The following is a 22,257-nucleotide window of genomic DNA, read 5'->3' on the forward strand; positions in this document are numbered from 1 at the left end:
CACAGCCCTGTATTAGATAGTAAGATACTGTCAAAAATTTGTTTTCTAATGGTGGAACTCAATTTGTTTACTGTGTAAATATGAGGAACTATTAAATCCTGCTCTAAAGATAAGTTGAAATGTAACTGGAGGAAGCTGGACAGTTATGTTTCTCTGAAATTTGCTGTTTACATTCTATCAGACACTGTTGCTGTGTGCTTGATTGGTTTTCGGTCTTGTTTGTTACTTTGAAAGCTTAATAAAGAAATTGGGGAAAAAAAAGAAAAAAAAAACCATGGCAGAAATAAAATTATGGACCTTATGTCTTACGGGTGGCTGGCAACCCTTCAGCCAGTTCGGCCAGTGGCAGGAGGAGCTCGACAACAATGGTTGACAAGGCCCTCAACAGCAGGAAGAGCTAAGTAGCAGAGCTGGCACATCTAAAACTAATAATGAGATGTACGTAATAGCTCCTAGGTATTTAATATATATTGTTTGTTGTTCAAATATACATGTTTCCATGAGGGTGTGGCAAAGCAGCCTTTGGATAAGATGCAAAACCAAGAGCCATTGTTTATTGAAAGTTCCTAAACGGATATGAATCTCTTAAACCAGTAAATAAAGATTGTGCAACAGATCGCCTGAGGTCTGAACGAGAATTGTCAGGCTATACACTTTCTTTTCAAGTGCTCTCAGAATGTTATTTTGAAGACTGGCAGCAGTAAGACACTTCTGGGTTCTCAAACACATCTCAAGTTTATACATATTCCAAGTCTCACAGCCTCATGGGTATATAGATAAACAGAGGCAACAAACCTTTTCTTATGCATTCACAGACAGACAATCCATTTGCTTTCATTATGTAGCATTTCTCCTGGGCTCAACTCTTCACCTCAACATAGCCTGAGAACCTCAGACCTCTACTACTTACATAAGCCTAACTGGGCCCTGTTAGAGCCAAGCTAGTGTTCCAAACTTCTCACTTCTCAGAACTCCACCTCAGGAATCCTAGTAAAGGACTTGGGATCTAGTTCATGCTTTTCTCAGTAGTTTAAGAAGTTATTCTGATGTACAGTAGATATTTTCCTGCTCCTGTACAGCTTAGTCTTAAGTTTGCACTGAAGCAATGAGGGTAAAGTGATTTGCCAACGACCACAAGGAACAGCTGAGAGATTTGAACCTAGCTTGCTGGCTTTCAGCCTGCTTCTCTAACCACTTTATGAAGTTTCATTCATAAGGCCTTCCCTAGGGCCAGGTAAGGCATCCTTTTTTTTTTTTAAACTGTTCCATCTTAATAGTTCTGAGAGCAAGACTGGCCCTAGGGGTCGGTGATCTGTGCCCTTGCTCAAGGGGTGCTGCCACCACATTCAGGGGAAGCATGGTCTGTCCAGATGGTGTTCTGTCTGAAGGAATGTTGCTAATCAGCTGGTTACAACTGGGAAATGTGTTGGAGTATGAACCACCTTGACGGAGAATGTGCCTTTTCATTGTGGCAGAAAGAAAGTCAACACACCACAGATCTTACATCTTCAGCCAAGGGCCCCTTCCCTCTATTACACAGGGCACCTTGAGGGGCACATTCGAACACAAATGCCCATCTCCATGGGTGCCTATCTGCAAGGACGGGTATGCGAATGGGCGGGACAGACCGTATTTTCGAAAAAGATGGGCGTCCATCTTTTGTTTCGATAATACGAGTTGTGCTGGGCAAATGCATCGCATTTGGGCAGATTTGAGCTGGGCAGTATCGGTTTTCAGCGATAATGGAAACCGAAGGCGCCCAGCTCAAAAACGAACAAATCCAAGGCATTTGGTCGTGGGAGGGGCCAGGATTCGTAGTGCACTGGTCCCCCTCACATGCCAGGACACCAACCGGGCACCCTAGAGGGCACTTGTAACAATTAAAAAAAAATTAAAATACCTCCCAAGTCCATTGCTCCCTTACCTTGGGTGCTGAGCCCCCCAAAACCCACTGCCCACAACTCTACACCATTACCATAGCACTTATGGCTGAAGGGGGGAACCTAGATGTGGGTACAGTGGGTTTTGGGGGCGGTTTGGAGCGCTCCCATTTAGCAGCAGAAGTTAACAGGTGGGGGGGGGGGGGGGATGGGCCTGGGTCCACCTGTCTGAAGTCCACTGCACCCACTAACAACTGCTCCAGGGACCTGCATACTGCTGTGATGGAGCTGAGTATTACATTTGAGGCTGGCATACAGGCCGGAAAAAAAAAGTTTTTAAAGTTCTTTTTTTTTGGTGGGAGGAAGTTAGTGACCACTGGGGGAGTCAGGGGAGGTCATCCCCGATTACCTCCGGTGGTCATCTGGGCAGTTGAGGCACTTTTTTGTGAAAAAAAAAAAGAGAGTCCAAAAAAGTGACCCAAATTCTTGCTTCTGGCGCCCTTCTTTTTTCCATTTTCGGCCGAGCGCGCCCATCTCTCCTCGGCCGATAAACATGCCCCAGTCCCGCCTTCACCACGCCTCCATCAACTTTGTTCGTTCCCGCGACAGACTGCAGTTGGAGGCGCCCAAAAATCGGCTTTCGATTATACCGATTTGGGTCGAAATATGGGCGTCTTTCTCTTTCGAAAATCAGCTGGCTTGTATCCTAAGGTCAGCCTTGAATCCTAAGGTCAGCATTGACACCAGACATGGCTATTGAGTCCACGTATAAAAAGATGCCAAAGTATTAACTTGCGATCAATTTATACCTCCTTTGGCAAAGGTGCAAATAATTCTATGATACACTTAGGGGACAATTCTTGAACGCCTCAAGATAGATGCCTTGATGCTGTGCACTTTGTGCCAATTCTATAATGACATTTTGGTGCCAAGATTCTGTTATAGACACCAACTTTTAGGCATGCCCACTTATGCAAGGTTTATGGCTGTCGTTTGCCCTTTTAGCTGTAATATTTATAGAAAAAGAAACTTACATTCTATTTGCCAGAGTAAACTGGAAAAAAGTACTCACAAAGATCAACAAAGGCATTAGTACAGTGCAGGCCATGAAAAAGATTTACACAAAAATAAATTATACATTAGTTCCATAATTACAATTGAGGCAAAAAGCTTTGCAGTCCTTGGTGGGTTTTTGCGACACTGCTGAGCCTGTGCACACTGGACCCTTTAAAGATAAAACTCAAGAAATGCTGTATTCTGATTACATATAGGAAACACAATTAGCAAAGAGCAGATGGCAAAATAGAGTTGTCAGAGTATGTTCCCATTTTGTCAGTGAGGCCACTGGTACATATCAGTCCACATACTAAAACAGAATAGATTTCCAGCACTAATTAACATTTGTGTTACTATTCAGGCTCCATCTCCCTGTACTCAAGCTCTGCTTTTTTTCTTCACTGGCAGCACCCCATGTACCACGGTCATGAAGGAGCCAGTGGGGTAAAGACACTGCATCCTCAGTGCAGCAGAGAAAACCAAAGTGACATTGTATACATCGCTAAAAAAAAAAAATCTATCCAGTCCTCTTATCTAGTCTGACAGATTGAATTGCTATCCAGGTACTGCTCATTGAGTTCTGCCCTAAAAATGTGGCGTTATGCTTGTTTTCCTTGACTTTTGGAACTTAAGTGCTGTTGTCATTTCCAGGACATCCTCGTTCTCCAGCTTTATCATCTGCATAGATTTTACATATTCTGCTCCTTACTTTAGCAGAAATTTGGATTTTAGATTTACTACTCGTCTTTTCTAAATGCAAGGCATTTCACAGGCAGCGTGTTTGCTCATGACAGTGATTTAACCCTGCACAATTAATGTAGCAGTGATGAGTCAGAATTTATAGACAATACTAGAGGGTACAAAGAGAAACAGACCAATATCATGTTTACTGATAAAACCTTGCCCCAGGAAGCAGAAAAACTCAGTGCAGTGAGTAGTACGTTAGAATGGTTCGCTAAGCTGCATAGTGTTTTCATGTGCACACTAAAAAATAGTTTTAAATTTTGATGTTGTCAATTAATAGCATACAAATTACTGTAGAATTAAAAAGTGTGTGCTGAAAGTGCATACTGTTGCAGTAATCTGCAGTGGTTTGATGAAATTAGAGTACAATGTCTTCATTACTATCAGTGTGTGAGCAAGGATTGGTTCATTCCTATCAGTGTGTGAGCAAGGATTGGTTCATTCCTATCAGTGTGTGAGCAAGGATTGGTTCATTCCTATCAGTGTGTGAGCAAGGATTGGTTCATTCCTATCAGTGTGTGAGCAAGGATTGGTTCATTCCTATCAGTGTGTGAGCAAGGATTGGTTCATGCACCATCAAGGAGGATATTTAAAAAAAAAAAAAAAAAAAGGTCAGGTTGGACTGCAAATCCCACACTCCTTCTCCTTCCCCTCCTGATATATATCCGGGCACCTGGCACAAGGAGCCCTAGATGAGAGACAATGAAGCTTGACGCCACCAAACCAATTGTATTTATCTGGTCTTACCACTGCCATCTCGAAAAATGTTGGTGCCTGATCCCTGATGGTACATCCTGATGCATTGCTAGGTATCAGGCACCACTCAAGATGGTGGTAACATGAATGACACAGACAAAAAACCCCCCATAAGAACAAGCCTTCACAAGTCTCCAAACAAGCCAAACACACAGCAAAGATGATGTGAAACACATGACAACATTCGAGGGTGCTAAAAAAAAAAATCTTTATTTTCAATGAAACAAGACTCGACAAGGGCCATGTTGTGGCCACTAGGCCTGCATCAGAAGTCAAACATAATAAAGTTGCACATCTAAAGCCAGCTGTATTAAACCAAAGCTGAACTCATAAAAATATATCAGAGTGTGGTCTGAAAATTAGACCAAACAAGCAACACGCTTTCAAATGACTGCGTGACTTGTGGCTACATTCATTTTAGCACCCTGGAGCGCTGTCCTGTGTTTGCACATCACCTTTGCTGTGTGTTTGGCAACCTCGAAAAGGCCAGCCCTAGACACTTCCCCAGAGTTAGTGGTATTTAACTCGTTTCTAGCCAAGTTACAAAAAACACACATAATAAAAAATATAAACCTACACAGCCATAAATACATACACTGCTTTGCCACACCACAAAAACTGCTTTACATATTCCAGGCCAAAAAAACTGAAAACTACATGTACTTTCAACTGTTTTCTGAAATGCAACAAATCGGGAATAAGAAAATCTCTGGCAACTTATTCCATAAGAGAGGTCCAACAATTGAAAAGACTGCATCTTTAGTCACGGTAATGTAATTTAATGAAATAAGGTAGCACAATCTGTCTCCTGCCCTCCAATCTCAACACATGAGATGGAACATAGGGACAAACTGGTCTGTGGGAGGGAGGGTCTAGCTGCATTGAAGTCTCCCTCATCCAGGGCCTTCCTGTACAGGGTGCCCAGGCCTGGGATGCCCTGGATCAGACAGCCTCTGAGCAGATGTGGCAACTAGATACATTTGGGCCATGAGTCCTCTGAAGTGTTGTGCTGCACTTCACTTCAGCTGACCCTTTTGCTTCCGCACTGCCTTTTTACTCCAGCCCTATGCTGGAGTAAAGATTTAGCGCTATGAGACAAGTAAAAAACTACATTAAAATGCATCACCTTGTTGGTTTATTTTTAATATCAGGAGCAATTTAAAATTCTGGCTCCTGCATGTGTTTTTCAAGCCCACTGCGTTACCCTTTAGTACAGCAGTTTTACTGCTGCTTTTCTTGGGTTCAAAATTCTTATTGCATCAGAGTACGATTAACACAGAAAAATAAGAAGTAAAATGCTAAATTAAGGGAGAGAGCAGCTTACTAAAATGGGGATTCACAGGACAAACTGGAAACTACCCTGAAAGAACATTTGCTGCACAGATGTTAGGAAATCAGAAATACAAGAAAACATATCAGTAAAAGTAGATTCCGGGTAATCCAACAAGCTACTCATCTTAAAATATGAAAGCACCTTCCTTCTGAGTTTCTCTATATATACACTGCTTCAAATGATCATTTAGGGGCATGATTATCAATGTGGGCTACCTTTAAGATGTGTTATTTTACCACTAACTCGTGCTATTTTAGCACAGGTCCCATTTTATACAATGAGGCCTAGTTAGAGAGGGGTCCTTTTACAAAGGCGCCTGAAAAATGGCTTGCGCTAGTGTAGGCGCGGGTTTTGGGTGTGCACCGATCCATTTTTTAGCGCACTGTAAAACAGGCCTCTTTTTTTTTTTTTTGCTGAAAATTGCCGCACATCCATTTTGGGTCTGAGACCTTACCGCCAGCCATAGACCTAGTGGTAAAGAATCTGGGTGGCAATGACCTGCATGTGTCCATTACACGTGCCAGAAAATAAAGAAGTATTTTTCAGATGCATATAGCGGACGCGCACCAAAATTGAAATTACCGCATGGGCCACATGGTAACCGGATGGTAATTCCAATTTGGAGCGCGTAGGCGCCTATGCAGCTTAGTAAAAGGGGCCCTAAGGGTTAACAGTAAAAGAACATGTCTTAACAGTAACCCACGTTGATAACGTCCCCCCTTAGTCATCGCCATAAAGCCCCTTCCTTCTGTAATCTCCCACAGCATTGCTCCTGCACAAGCCCTTATTTTCATCTCTCTTCTAGGCCTTCCTTTTTTCTAACATATCATAACCTGCTTGTAACTAGGCCTTTTCTTGCCTATTGAACTTGTAAGACTTGCATTTTAGATTTATTTTGTGCAAGAAATAGGCAGTATTGAAATTTAGGATAAACTCATCCAGATTTGATTCAAATGTACATGGAAATGCATTAACTTTGGATGACATTCTGGTTAGTGTCAGGGTTCAAAAGTGCTAATGCCAAGATTCCAATAAAAACAGTTGGAATCATCAGTCATTCAAGTGAAGTTACGTCATCTGGCACCTATCAGCCACTTTTCAGACCTTTCTTGAAAATGCTAGTAAAATGCCTCTGAACATACACAGTAGCTCCTGTGCTGCCAAAGCCCTGCAATGTGCCTCCATTTAGTTTTCTTCTGCCAGCAGGCACAAAGAAGAGCAGTTTGTTGCTGATATTCAGGATATTTTTGTAGTGTGCCTCAAAACCTTCTCAATTCTCCTGGTTTCTCTAATCAGGTCTGTGGTAATTTTAAAGTTTTCTTTAGTTTAAAATGTTATTTATCTAAATTTGACATACTACTCTTCTAATATGAAACAATCAGAGCAGACAAATCGTAAAACTAGTAACAGAAAATCCAAATCCTCTGATAACAAAAGTAGAACAAAATTAACACAACAGCATATGCCATCTGTAATAACCACCCTACAGTCCTACCACACAGGAACTTGAGAAAGACACAAATATTCTACTTGTCTTGATTTTGCATCAATGATTTGTCACGATGTGTCTGAAAAGACCAGCCATTTCAAATTTTGTCCTAGGTACAGGCAAAAGATGCCCATCATGGCTCACCAATTCTGCTTCAAATGCTTGGGAAGAAAATATGATTTGACCCAATTACAACCGCGTGCTAAAATTTGTAAATTCAAACATGCAGAATAGACGGCAGGTCTCTAAATGTTCTCAGCTAACATGAAACTTTCAGCACAGTAAATCGATCAGATTTCAAACACCTTACGCCTGATGGAGTACAGAAGGGTAATAAATTGTCTGTGGTTCCTAGAGTAACAAGGAATTAATGGTGCTGTGTTCAAAAAGCTCTTCTCTCCAGAGAAAGTTCATTCAAAAGCTACACTTGTCTCACATTGAAAACAAGGTCATGTAAAAGCAGAGGGGGGTTGTACAGCCTTAATAAGGTTAACACTACAGGTGAAGGTGATGGATGGATTATTTCAAGATGTGAAAGCATTTCATCAAGCTGAATTCTCCACTTATTCAGATTCCCCCTGCCCCCACGTTTTAGTTTCCTCCTGATTTTCCTAGGTGATCCTTCCAAATGACACCTCAGCTCCTCTAAACTATACACACTAGCTAAGTGGCTCCAACTCCCAGCAGTGGAAAGTATTTGATTTTAGTGTTAGCATTTTCAGGCACTAGCAATAATTCATCTGTATTATTTTAACAATACACAAACAGTGCATTTTTGAGTAACTGGTTCCCCTGTTGCTCCAAAGCAAACCCTCTACTATCAGAGCAAATTAAACTAATTTTAGACACACAGGAGGCTAATTTTAAGCATTTGCTGCACATAACGCAGTTTTCACATGCAGAAAAAAAAGCTTTTATAAAACTGTGGAGCCGCTTATATGCACAAGAAGTAAGCGCACAGAGAGGGCTTGTATACGATCCATGTGTAGGTGTTCTTCCCAGGGATGTCGTTTGGGAGGAATGGAGGCACAGTTGTAATGTGCGGAAATCGAAGCGTATTCTATAACAATGCGTGGAATTTAACTGGTTAACTAGCTAATAAGCGCTGTCAATTGGATGTTAAGAAGCAATTATCAGCACTAATTGGCACTAAGATTTACGCACACAATTCACCAAACATATTCTGTAATGTGTTGCACATAAATTCTAAGTCGCACAGTTGAAAAGGGGAGGCATGGGCGTTTCTAAAATCTATGCGTGATACACCCATTCTGCGCTTAATTTAGGCATCAGGATTTATGCTATGTAAAACATGGTATAAATGGCCATGACTAAATTTGGTTGTGTGGTGAGGTGCTCAGCGTTATTCTATATACCGTGTTCTATAAAATTTAGGCGTACTTTAGAGAATATGCCTAGGTGTATATTTTTTCTGTGCAGAATTTTCAAGCGCCATATATAGAATCTCGCCCATAGGGAGTAATTCTATAAGGAGCTGCCTGGCTATAAGTAGCAGGTGGTATATAAATGGCAGAATTCTAGTCCTTTGCATGCATAAGTGGCCCATTATGCGTGTAGGTGACTTCAGCTAATACGCACTCAGTAGGAAAAGTGCAGGTCATGATTTGATGGCACATAGGCCGCCGGTAGGTTAGAGTTTGGGCAGAGTATGGGTGGGGCTACACAAACGCATCATAGAATACTAGCTATAGGCCTGGTGTAAGCAATCATACCTTACATTTAAGTGTGTTTTTATGGCCACTTGCGCTAGTATTCTAAAAATAAAAGTAGATGCCTACTTTTGTTTTTAGAATAGACCCAAAATAGGTGCTATAATAGTGCCTTTAGAAGGCACCGTGTTACAGAATTACTCTTATAAAGGTTAGCTCCAGTCAATAGACTGGCAACCAAGTGTATTCTACCTGAGTAAACAAAACTTATTTTGTGTTCAACGGAAAGATATGTATTACATCTAGCTGTGTGTAATCAACATGTGCAGATCCTTAAAAAAAAACAAAAACCCTGCATTATCATGCAAAGACCAGTAATAATCTCATTAGCAGCAAAGGTGGCCCCTCTAGAATGGAGGATTAAGCCAAAATGATTATTTGGCACCCCTTAATGATGCCTAGGCAAAGGCTTACATAGAAAATTAGCTTCCAGTGTCAGATACCTCTTGTTTTTAGTTAGTCTCCTGTGGACTTCCTTATCCAAGGATTTATCTCATAATATAAAAATGCTAGCTAGGGAAAAACAAACCGTGGCCATGTTATAAACTGGAACAAACAAGATCTGCAGGGCAGACTTTACCCTCTGAGGATTCCAGGAAAGCTGCCAAGTCCAGGTACTGTCAAACGTCTCTACTATTTCTGCTAAACAGGCTACCTGGAACACTATTCTTACAAAAGTTTCATAATATCTCCATTTTCTTAACGCACATTGCACAACAGACAAATTAGCAACCAGACAATGCAGTTACAACTATTTATAAATATATCCAGAAATGCCTTCCAGCAAACAGCAATCACATCAATGTTCCAGCTCTGAAAACAGAAATCTGACTCTATAAATGTCTGTGTTCACAGCATACAACGCATCTGCACACTTGTTTCTTCAGTGCAAGGAACTGTTGACCTCCTGAAGATATCTTCCTGGAAGCATTTCATTCTCATACTTCATAAGCTTCTTGCATGCTTACTTTATGTCTCTCTATTGGCCTACTTGGATTGTGGGTTTTGATTGATGGCTTTGGTATTGTGGAGGTAGAACACTGCTAGTCAGAAGGGGGTAGGTATGCTTGGTGTGACTATACTTTTTCTATGGTTTGGGTAATGGCAATTATAGGGTTTGTTTTCTGTCCTTAGGAGAGCCAATAATCTAAGGGGTCAAAGAGGATTGATTAATGTGGAATACAGTACTGATTCTTCTTCTTTTCAGTTGGATGGAATATATAAAGAAAAGTATTAAGTGGATAAGAGACATCCCTGCAAATCAGAGGGGCAGCCTAGTGGTCAGTACAGTAGACTTTAAACAATGGCACCCAGGTTCAATTCCCACCATAACTCCTTTACTTTGTATTGGGAGCCCTCCAGGAACAGAATAAAACCTACTGTACACCATTACAATTGGCTGCCACCCTGCAAGTGTCTCCTATTTATAGGTACAGTAGGGTAATTTGGTGCTTTTGAAGGGCTCACAATTTCAACCACAAATGTACTAGGTAGAATGAGATTTGGACCTGAAGCCTCTTGTTCACAAGTCCACTGCACTGATCACTAGGCTACTCCTGGGAGCTGCTTTCTGCTCTGTTGGGTATGTCCATAATACCTGCTGTCATGGCGCCTGGTATCCTCTTTCAGTTTCAGTTCTTAGGGGGGGATGTGAGGGGGACAGCATTCACTGGAGGATTAAGGAGGGGGTCAAGCATTAATTCATCCAGTGGTCAGCTGGTCATTCAGATTTTTTTTTTTTTAATTGGACATGACTGAAACAGGTCTAGATAAAAACAAAATGTTCTTCTTTTTAGACTTGGACGTGTATTCCTGTTTTATTATTGCTGAAAGATGCCCTAATTTTGGGCCCACCCTACTCCCGCCCAAAACACGCCCCCTCACTGTTTGGATAAACTCAGTGGAAAACATCCAAATTCTGCCTTTTTGAAAATTGCGATTTAGACGTTTTTGGCAGATGGATATGTTTTTGACCATTTTGAGATGTCTATCTGCTTTGAAAAAGAGCTCCTTAGAGAACCCCCCCCCCCCCCAAAAAAAAAAAAAAATCAGTCACTGTAAAATACTGCTGCAAGATTAATCACGAATGCAAGTAGATTTAATGTGATGCCTTCGTTGATCAGATTGCATTGCTACTGATTAAAGTCCGCGTATTTTTCAAATTAGGGGTTATGTTTACTAAGGTGTGTTAGTATTTTTAATGCACCTTTAAGGTTAAGGCACGTTAAACGCTATCGCGCCTATACATTTCTATGGGCGCGTTAGCAATTAACGCATGTTAACAACACTAACACACCTACAGCGCACCTTAGTAAACATAGGCGTAGGAGTTTTAATACACAAGATCATATATAGGAAAACTCTTCAATATATGCTTAAACTAATTCATAGAATTTTACTAGCAGAACAACATGTTCGGTTGATAATTTAACCTTAACTTTGCTATAATTCAAAACACTAAATATAAATCAGTTCTTATATCATGTTTTGGCTTCTCTTACATCATCTTTTGGCTTTCAAGAAGCAAAAATTTTGGAATACCTTACACCTTTAAATATAAGAACTGAAAACAATTATAAGTCATTTTGTAAGTAGTTAAAAACTTTTTGATAAATTTTATCATTTTTAGTTTCATCTTATATTGAATTATTTCACTTGTTTAATTTTGAGACAAATCCCAGAAATGTCTGGTTCTTTGACTGTAAATCCGCACTAAGGCAAATGTTATCGGTAATTGCAACCAAGAGTGGAAGATGACAAATGTCAAGATGACCAAATATTGCAAAAAAAAGTTCCTTTAATGAGAATGCCCCTGACTCGTCCATGCCTCTTCCACAGCCATATCCCCTTTTGGGTTGTGTGCACGCAGTGTTATAGAATATGGTGCAGCAGGATGTACACAACTCCTAACTGATGCCAATAAGCACCAATAATTGATTTTTAGCATTCAATTGTTGGTGTTAATTGGCTTACTATTCATGGGGGCATTTTCAATATGACGTCTAAGTCCAACTTTGGATGTTTTGCTCAAAACGTCCAAAATTCAAGTGGGGAATATAGCCATTTTCAAACCAGAAAATAAATGTCTTTTTTTTAAATGGCTATTTGCTAGATGTTTTTGTGCTCTGTGCGTTTATCTTTTTGGTCCATTAAAAAAAAACCAACCCACATCTGTGAAAAACAGACAAAAATCGAGCCACTGGGATGTAGGAGGAGCCAGCACTCTTAGTAGACTAGTCACACAGACATCTCAGGAGAGTAATGAGGCACTGCACTAGACTTCAAATAATTGCTCCCAGGTAGACATCTCACCATTGCTCCCTTATCTTGATTGCTGAGCCCCCTCAAAAACCCAACTGTACACCACTACAATAGCCCTTATGGGAGAACGGTGCACCTATATGCGGGTACAGTGGGTTTCTCGTGAGTTTTGGCGGGCTCACAGTTTCCACCACAAGTGTAACAGGTGGGGGGGGGGGGGGGGGGGGGGGGGGAGGTACAGGCCTTGGTCCACCTGTCTGCACCACTAGACTACTCTAGTGACCTGCATGCTGCTCTAATGGACCTAAGTATTACATCTGAGACTGGTAAGTTATGTTTTAAATTACATTTTTGGGGCGTGGGAGGGGGTAAGGGGAGGTTATCTCTGATTCCCTTCAATGGTCATCTGGTCATTTAGGGCCTTCAAATGTCTTAGTTTTAGTCCTGGACAGTTTTGTTATGTTCCATTCTGGCTGAAAAATGTCCAAGTGTTAGGAACGCCTAGATCCCACCCTTAACATGCTCCCTTGTGATCTGAACGCACTTCTGATGGACTTCATAGAAAAACATCAAAAAATTGGTTTTGAAAATACCAATTTGGATGTTTTGGGGAGAAAAACGTCCAAATGCATATTTATGCCACTTTTTGGAGTTTTTCTTTTTTGAAAATGAGCCCCATAGCAACATAGCAGATGATGGCACGGTCCATGCAGTCTGCTCAACAAGATAAACTCAGAGCATAAGGTATGATGTGATACTTCATATGTATTCAATTGAAATGCATGCACATCTTGGGATCACACTCAAATTTGGGTGAAGAAAATTCACCGACCTATATAGAATCCAGGGGAATATTCCTAGATAATAAAATTCACTAGCATTTTTAAAACATGCAGACTCATCTTTCTTGTTAAGAAAAAAATGTGCTAAAAATGACAGCACAATACATCTCTGACCAAATAGGCGAGAAATGTCTGATAATCCTTAGTCCTCGGGCATGGGGTGCATGTGGCCAGAGACTGTCAACTACTGTGCCCAGGCAAAAGGGCATTTATGTACAGGAAGAGAGCCTTTTCCAAATGAAGAACAGCTCTGGAATGAGGGGGCATATGACAAAGTTAAGAGGGAACAGGCTTAGGAGTAACCTAAGGAAGTATTATTTCACAGAAAGGATGGTGGAGGCATGGAATGGCCTCCCAGTGGAGGTGGTGGAGTTGAGGACTGTTCCAGAATTTAAAAAGGCATGGGATAAGCATGTGGGATCGCTTAGGAACAGGTAGAATTGGGGGTTATAGAGGATGGGCAGCCTGGATGGGTCATATGGAGGCATATTTTCAAAGCACTTAGACTTCCAAAGTTCCATAGGTTTCTATGGAACTTTGGAAGGCTAAGTGCTTTGAAAATATGCCTCATGGCCTTTATCTGCCATCATGTTTCTATGTTTCTAAAAGGATACCCACTCCAGCAGGTCCACCCAAAGTGCCATGCCCTTTTCAATCCAGTAAGCCAGGAAGTGAATAGTCACTGGGTAATCAGTCACACACTGTTCCCTAAAGTTCACTACCTATCCCCCTATACCCAACATCTGCCTTGCTTCATACCTCTCCCATGCCCCTACAGCAAGCCCTTTTTGCCTCACCTACTGTTCAATTCTTCCCCAACCCACCCCTCTATACACTGTCCACACTAGGGTCGCTATCTCTGAAGAAAACCTGCCACACGTTCTATGATTATTTCACAAACTTTACATGCCAGGAACAGGCTAATTTTTTATGAACGGCAAGTATATTTTTCAAACTTTTTATTGATTTATGAAACACATACCACTGAAGAAACACACAGCTATGCCTTGACAGGGGAACAAAGTAAATAAGATACTGGTTCTGTGAATCACATCTCACACCAGTTAATGCAGAATAAAGAACAGGAACCAGAGAATCCCAATGGATATGGACAATACAATGAACATGGAAATTCTGCATAACAAGTCAAAATGCTCAATTTAAACAGGATGCTCAGAAGGCACGGTGATTATGCATTATTATTCTAATAGTTTGAAAAGCAGCAGCCACAGCTAAAAACTAGATCTGGTGGACCTTACTATACCATAATAGCACTAAGCCCCAGGACTCAAAAGGCCATGAAAAGGCAGCACTGCAAATATTGTATTAGAACCCAATACACCAATACAGCACCTAGTGAGAAAACAAAACAAGAGAGATACAAGATCTCCATACATTGAGCCTACATGCTAGCAGAATACCACATCTTGGTCACATGTGCAAAACACAGACCCTCAATAGATATGAAACAAGAGCCCACAGATTAGTAACAGCAATATGAAGGGGAAAAAGTAAACAGAAGTGCATTTTTTCCTATACTCTACAAAATACAAAAGCAGAAAAAAATGTACATTTCCCAAAACAGACACACCTCAATAATATTTTTCTTTTCTACCTTTGCAGTCTGGACACTTTTGTTTCTTCCTAATTGGATTAGTCCCAGTCTCTTTTCCACATTACTTGTGCCAATCTTTTCCAGTTTTGCCTGTCCATTCCCTCTAGTCTCTTGTCCTTCTTCCTTCCTCTGTCTGCCACTGATCTTTCTTTTTTATGTTTCTTTTCCCACTTTTCTGTTCTGTGTTTATATCTGTTCCTTTGACGTAACCCTCATTCTTTCTTTCTCTCACACTCTAGTCCAGTTAGTTCCCTTTTCACCTCTCAACTACCTACCAGCTTTTCCCATCTCTCTCTATCCTCTCCCCAGCACTCCTATTGCCGCCTCTGTCTCTCTCCTTCCAGTCTCCTATCACCCCACCACATCTTTCACCCACTCCCTAGTCTTGTATTTCCATTCTCTTTACTCAACCCTCACCTACCCTGCACTGCCTCATCTCCTCACCAACTCTAGCTCCAGTCCTGTCTATCCTACCTTCCTTTGCCTCCAGGTCATGTTTCTCTCTCTTACCTTCTATCCCATCTCCTACTGCTTCTTTTTCACCATCTTATTAAACCCATTTCCATCTTCACAACCCCTTCAGAGACCCATCCCCTTTCTCTCATACCCCTTCCCAGTACCTCCATCTCTTTTCAATGCTTTCATTCTCTTTCCAGTCTTCCAGGTCACTCACACCATGCTTCAACTTTTCTCCCCACTTCACACTCTCACTCATTTTCCCAACCTATCAACATACTCCCACTCATACCCACAAATTGTCAAGTATGCACTATCCCCTCAAAATTCCCACTCCATCTCTCCCATCCATAATTCTCTGCCTCACAACACTTTCCCACTCAATCTACTCATCTTCTGCTCCATTCTCCTTCTCCCCCACCTCCTAGTCCCTTTCTTTTTTCTGCTGTTCCCCATATTCCCCACCCCCTAGGCCCATCCATCTGCTGTTCCCCTCCCCCCCAACTCCCTAGTCCCATCCATCTTCTGCTCTGTTCCCCCATCCCTGAATGCCATCCATCTTCCGCTTTCCAGGGTCTCATGTTCAATTGACATTTTTTCTATCTCCACATCCATCATCATTCTCTCTGTGACCCTACCTTTCCTGTTCAGCATCCCCCCCATGTTCTGCATCTGTATCCCAACCCCTCTCCTTTTGTACTGAAACACCTCTTCTCCCTGTGCTTCTCTGTCTGCAGCTCCTTCCCCTCTCTTCCCTTTCTCCTGCACCCCTCACCCCCCACCCTAGGGCCAGAATTTATCTCCCTACCCATGGTACTGCAGCTCTCTCTTTCCCATCTACTCTCCACCCCCTTATATATGCTCTCTCCTTCCACTCCCTCTCCAGTCCAGCATCTTTATCTCCCAACTCCTGTGTTCTGTCCTCTCTTCCATCTATCCCCTACCCTACATTCTGGCATCTCTCTCCCTTCCTATGGTATGGTATCTCTTAACTTTCCTCTCCTCCACCCCCCCCCCCCGCAGTCTGGTATAACTGTTGCCCTTCCCTCCTCCCCTTTGGTGGTCCTTCAATGTTCCTGTGGGCTGCCGGCAGTGTCAGCAAGGAAAACAGTTTGCTTTAGCTGGCTCCGGAATCCTTCCCTCTGCTATGTCCTGCCTTGTCTGACAACTTCCCCTGTCTACATCTGGGGCCAACCAAAGAAGCTTGTTTTCCTTGTTGATGCTGCCAGTAGCCCACAGGAACATTGGAGGATCACCAAGGGGGAGGGTGAGAGATACCAGACCTCGCAAGGCAGGGGGAAGAGAGAGAAATGTCAGACCGCATAGAGTGGGGAAAGCCAGACAGTGAGTAAGGCATCCTGTTCTGCTTCTCCCCCCTCTCAAATTGCATAGGTATTTTGGGGGAGTGGTACTACCTGCCCTGTAGCAATGCCTTTAAGGTCCACATGTGAAAAAAAACTCTACATAGCTACTTTTTTTTTGTTACACAAACAAAAATATACACCATGACCAAAAGGGTATCTAACCAGAAAAATGAACACTAAAGAGGCCCTGTATGGCAATACAGTGCGGGAAGTGGTGCACATGCACAGCAGAGTTTCATAAAGCTTCTAGAAAATTTTCTAAGCTGTGGAAACTTTATTCCTGCCCCTGGCTCCAGTAGATGTCATCCACTTGTAAGGGCTGGACATCCCCCTTGCCCTTTGAGAAAAATGTATTCTATGCATCACAAAAATTAACACTATAAAAAATTTTCCTTGTCCTTAAATCTAGCGTTTACCTTCATAGTCCCTGGCTCTTGTATAACAAAAATTAATTTAAATATTCCTGGGCATTTGTTATAAATTAAAAGACTAGAAGCCATTTTTAACTTGAGGAAGAATATCCTCAGCTTGTGCGTAAGTATGACATTTGCTTTAATTCACTAAGAGCAAAGATCAGGTGACAATCAGTGGAAACATAGGTGAAGATCAGTGTGAAGAGATTATGAGGGGTAGGGAAGTTATCAAGGTGTGATAAATGGCAAGTTTTCACTGAATCTTGATTTACTATGGGTATCACCAATCTGAGGTATCTCTCTATTGTAGATTGCTGACTCCCATATTAAAGGAATAATGCTGTTTGTGGGCCACCTCGCAAGCGGCATTATTACAGCGACCCAGGAGCACTGGTCCTCAAGGTGTGGCCTGAAGTTCCTGGGCTGCATCTTAAAGGAGCCATGGTGTTATCCCCTGACCAGCATTCACACCTCTTGCACAAGATCCCAACCCCCCCCAATTTGAAGCCCCAACCACCAGCCACTCAAAAGCCACACTCCCTAACCACCATATCCCATTCACACACGATCCCACCCCCATCGATCAGCACCCGCACTCATCTGCTCAAAAGCCCCACCCACCAAACGACCACCACCCTGACTCTGTGAGCCTATCTGTACTAGTCCTTGATGGTCTAGGGAGTCCTCAGGCAGGAGTGATCCCCTCCCCAGTCACTTCTGCCTTGTATAGTGTCGTTTTCCAAAATGGCACCCCTAGTGGTAATACCATGAGACGGCACCTGGAATTACATCCACTCCTCTGGTGCAGTAACAAGGTGAAAATAATCTTCAGATTATGAGACTTTATACAAAATTAGGTAATGTAATTATTTTTTAAATGATTAAGTAAGATCTAATGCTTAGCTCTATATTAATCACTTTCAATTACTGATAAGTAATAAAGGTGTTTATTTTAGAAGCTCTAATAATATTCTGGACATCTGAAAACCAGCATTTAGACATCCATATTGCACGGACATCCAAATACTGATTTTATAAAGTTAAAATATCCAGAGTACCTGAATGTAACTCACCTTGAGCTACTACTGAAAAAGGTGTGAGCAAAATCTAAATAAAGAAGGATATGGATGTCTAAAACTGTTGTACATCCATGGGAAGGGGTTTGGGTGTGTTTTGGGTGGGACTAGGGAGGGGCCCCAAAGATGGATGTTCAGCTCCAACAGCAGAAGGGGAAGGGCTGTCCATGTTCAAAAAGATGGACCTGGTATCTCACATATCCAAGTTACCGAAAGTTGCTCCAATTGAGCAGTTCTCCGCTGAATGAAGTAAGGGGAATCACTGTAGACATTTTCCTGTCCTCTGGCTCACAATTTAAAAGAAAATAAAAAAACAAAAAATTACAAAAGGCTGCACCGAGACTTGAAAGACCAACCTTGGGGTCTCTGTCCTGTTTCTCAGCAGGCTACTCCTTCACACAGAAGGCCATTTTTTAATATGGATGTTCCTCTGCTGCCACACAGATGTCCATGTCCCTTGTTCTGTTTCATTCATAGTTTGCACATTTCAGTGGTAAAATGGGGATTCATGCTGGACATAGCCAGAACTTGGATGTCCATTTTCATATATTTTAGAACAGGCTGTATGTCAGCAGATCCTGTTCTAAACTATATGAGATGTGAATGCCTGTACCTGACATAAAGACTAGGACATCCATAGTCTGAGTCATAGGCGCCGAAGCTGTGAGTGCTCGAGCACCCCCAATATTTTGAGGCACACAACTGCAATGCTCCACAAGAGGAACCCCCCCTTCTCCAATTCTTAGTCCATTCTTAGATGTCAGCTCTCGCTCTCCCTCTCCCTGCGGCTTACTGGGTCTGCTAACTAATCTTGATCACTGCCAGTAGATGCACCACAGCGACTGAAAGGAGCTACCTCGGGATCTTGATCTTCCCTATGACACATCCTGCCTCCTCTGATGCAATTTCCTGTTCCGCATGGGCAGGACGCATCACAGGGAAGATGGAGGCTCCGAGGCAGCACCTTTCAATCACCGAGGTACCTCTCCTGGTAGCACTCAATGTAGTTAGCAGCATCGGTGAACCGAGCGGGTGGGGGGAGGGGAGGACAAATGGGAAAAACATAGACCTGCAGGACAGAGGAAGGGAGAGAGGTGCTGCTCTGCTAGATCAGGAAAGGGCAGAGGGGAGGGAGGGACAGATAGGAAAAGGTGCTGGGCCAGCTTGGAGGGGTGAAGAGAGAGAGAGACTGGGGGGAGAAGATATGGGGAAAGAAGAGAGGGGAAGAGAAACTGGAGACCCATACTGAACAGTGAGGGGGGTGTGGGTGAGAAGATACAGAGAGATACTGGCCTCAGGGCCAGGGGGAAGAAGGGAGGGACAGAGAAGAGATGCTGGGCATGGAGGGGGAAAGGATATGGACACAGAGGGGTAATGCTGGACACGGGGGGACACAGAGGAGTAATGGACACATGAGAGGACAGGGACACAGAGTAATGCTGATCACAGGAGGAGGGGAAAATGCAGGATAGGGCAAGACACACACATAGGGAATGCTGAATATAAGGGCTGGATTGAGACACTGACAGAGCAGATGCTGAAAATGGAGGAAGGTAAGGGACAGGGTCACAGAGGGGAGATATTAGACAGGACAACAGATAAGGATTCAGGAGGAGGAGGAGGAGGAGGAGGATGGTGAACATGGAGCGAGAAGAAATGTTAAATCGACAAACCACAGTAAAGACAAGAAAAAAAAAACAGACCCAGAAAAGAGACACTGGGACCAAAGTGAACAGAAAAAATAAAATGCTCAGACAGCAAAGGTAGAAAAAGTATTTTATTCTGAATTAATTGGAACGTGTCAGTTTTTACAAATGCACATCTCTGATATTTTCCATTTTAGTTGGCTTCTTGGGGTTTCTAGTTCAGTTTTTTTTTTTTTTTTTGCCTTCTTATTGATCTCTGGTCCCTTGTGATATATTTGTTGTGCCCTGTGTTTTTCATGCATGACCACAGTGTGGTATTCCACATACAGATCTTGTTTGTTTTTTCACTAGGTAATGTATTGGTGTTTTAGGGCCCAGTGTAATATTTACATGAGGTTGTAGCTCTTCATGTCCTGGCAGTTAATGCTATTATGATATGGTAATGTTCTGAGTGTGTTTTTGTCCAAGTTTGTGTAACGTGCAGGGGACAGTGCTTTGATGGTGTAATAATGTCTCAGGAATAAGGAATGTTGTGCACGATAAAGTCCAGGAAATGGATCCTCGTGTTATTTTTCAATGAATCAAACTATTTCTTTTTTTGGTGATGGCAGGCAAAGGAAGATATTGGGTTATGTTCAGCACCCCCAATCATTTTGAAAAGTTGGCTCCTATGGTCTGAGTTGGATGTCCTTTCTAAAATTCCACTCAAAGTGTAATAAGCATATGATTCCTTGATACATGTTGATTACATGTAATTGTTTTCTATAAACAAAACTAGATGGCATGCTCACTGATGAGCAAGATGATTGTTATAAAAAAAAACCCCAAAAACCTGATTTGCTCTCTCTCAAACCAATGTCTGACCTACAAATTCTGTCTGGTTCTGACTGCCACATACCAGACTGTGCATGATGTGCCTTTAAACTCTTTCACCCTCTGACTAGATGGGAAAATCTGAAAGGAGTGGGAAATCCCCTAACACTATACCTGCATGTACGGTTCATTGGACCCTATTTCTGGCCTGTCAGTTTTCTTTTGCCTTTTATAGCTTTGAGCACAAATCAGAAATGGTCTCTTCTAAACCTTCACATAAGTGAAAGCCCATGGCCAAGGTTTTTCCCCTTTTTAACTATCTCCTTTCCTCCAGTCTAGCACAGCCATTACAGTGACAATGCATGGCCAGGAGCCACAGATCGCAGCTTCCTGTAGAACCCAATAAACTAGCAAATCCTGTGCCAGACCAGTAGTGCCTTGATTGTATGATGATTATATTCCCTGCACCCCTCCCTACAACTATCAGCTCAAGATGGACTCAAAACCCATATTTTAACTAAAGGCACAGTAACTTTATCAGTGAAGTAAGTTACCTCCAGCTGCTGAAGTGCGAAAGACGACCCATCCTTCTTCAAGTTTTCAACGACATCCTCTACACTGTTGGCTGAGAATAGACTGACATTAAGAGGAAAAAATGTACAATTAGACTGTTGAAACGGGTCTAGCATCTCTTCCTCATTACAGTATCTGTACATTATATAATATGTAAACAACTGATTGTAATCACCCCTTTTCCATTTACAAAGGATTCACAGAATTCATTGCTTGGGAAATAAATGGTAGTATTCAATATTCATGTGAAAAGTTACTTATTTTACCATCTGAAGGAAAGGACTTACAAAGTTTCACATACATCATAGCTTTGGATAATATTTACACTGATTGCATAAAAGGTAACAACTTACAAATCCAGTTTTCCCTAGGACCATAAGAATATAAGAAGTCATACTGGAGCAGACAGATGGTCCATCTAACCCAGTATCCTGCTTTTATTAGCAGCCAATCCAGGTCACAAGAACCTGACAGAATCCCAAATAGTAGCAACACTCCATGCTACCAATCCCAGCAGTGGTTTCCCTATGTCATTCCAGCAGACTATGGACTTTTCCTCCAGGAACTTGTCCAAATCTTTTTTAAAACCCAGATATGCCAACTGCTATAACCATATCCTCTGGCAATGAGTTTCAGAGCTTATCTATTTATTGAGTGAAAAAACATTTCCTCCTATTTGTTTTAAAAGTATTACCATGTAATGTTATTGCGTGTCCCCTTGACTTTGTAGTTTTTGAAAGAGTAAAACAAACAAAAAAAGTACTTTTACTCATTCTGCACCACTCAGGATTTTGTATACCTGCTTGAACTCAATGCTGCAAGCCTTTAATCTACAATTCTCTGCTAGAGCTGTGTTTCCCATCTGTGAAAAGACCTATTTTGCAGCTGGATTTATGACCATTTCCCCACAGGATGCCAGGTCTCTCTTCTTCAGAGTCTGCCTTTGACAAGTTTAGTAATGAGTAGAAGGATAATGAGCACAGCCAGATACAAGCCACCCTCCCCCCCCCCCCCACCTTCCTGTACATTATCATTAGTGAAAGCTAGTAGTATGTGCTGCAGCAGGAACTTTGCGTTTATGCTTCTCTTGTTAATTCTCATTTAGCATGGATAAAATCAACCCACTATAATTAACCATAGCACAACGGAACTGCAAAAGATCTGTTTTACTAGAGTACACAAAAGCCATGAAACTAAATAAACAATTTGA

The 22,257-nt window shown here is 42.0% G+C and overlaps 1 protein-coding gene across 1 annotated transcript in view; it reads right to left on the reverse strand.

Moving 5' to 3' along the window:
* The window catches only part of HIBCH (3-hydroxyisobutyryl-CoA hydrolase), a 178,956-nt gene that overhangs the window by 15,596 nt on the left and 141,103 nt on the right, over positions 1-22,257 (reverse strand). Inside the window, exon 11 of the mRNA XM_030209078.1 lies at positions 21,029-21,110. Coding sequence (XP_030064938.1) covers positions 21,029-21,110 — 82 coding nt within the window. The remainder of the gene's footprint in view (positions 1-21,028; positions 21,111-22,257) is intronic.

Source organism: Microcaecilia unicolor, chromosome 7 (assembly GCF_901765095.1).
Source record: "Microcaecilia unicolor chromosome 7, aMicUni1.1, whole genome shotgun sequence".
Classification (NCBI taxonomy): Eukaryota; Metazoa; Chordata; class Amphibia; order Gymnophiona; family Siphonopidae; genus Microcaecilia; species Microcaecilia unicolor.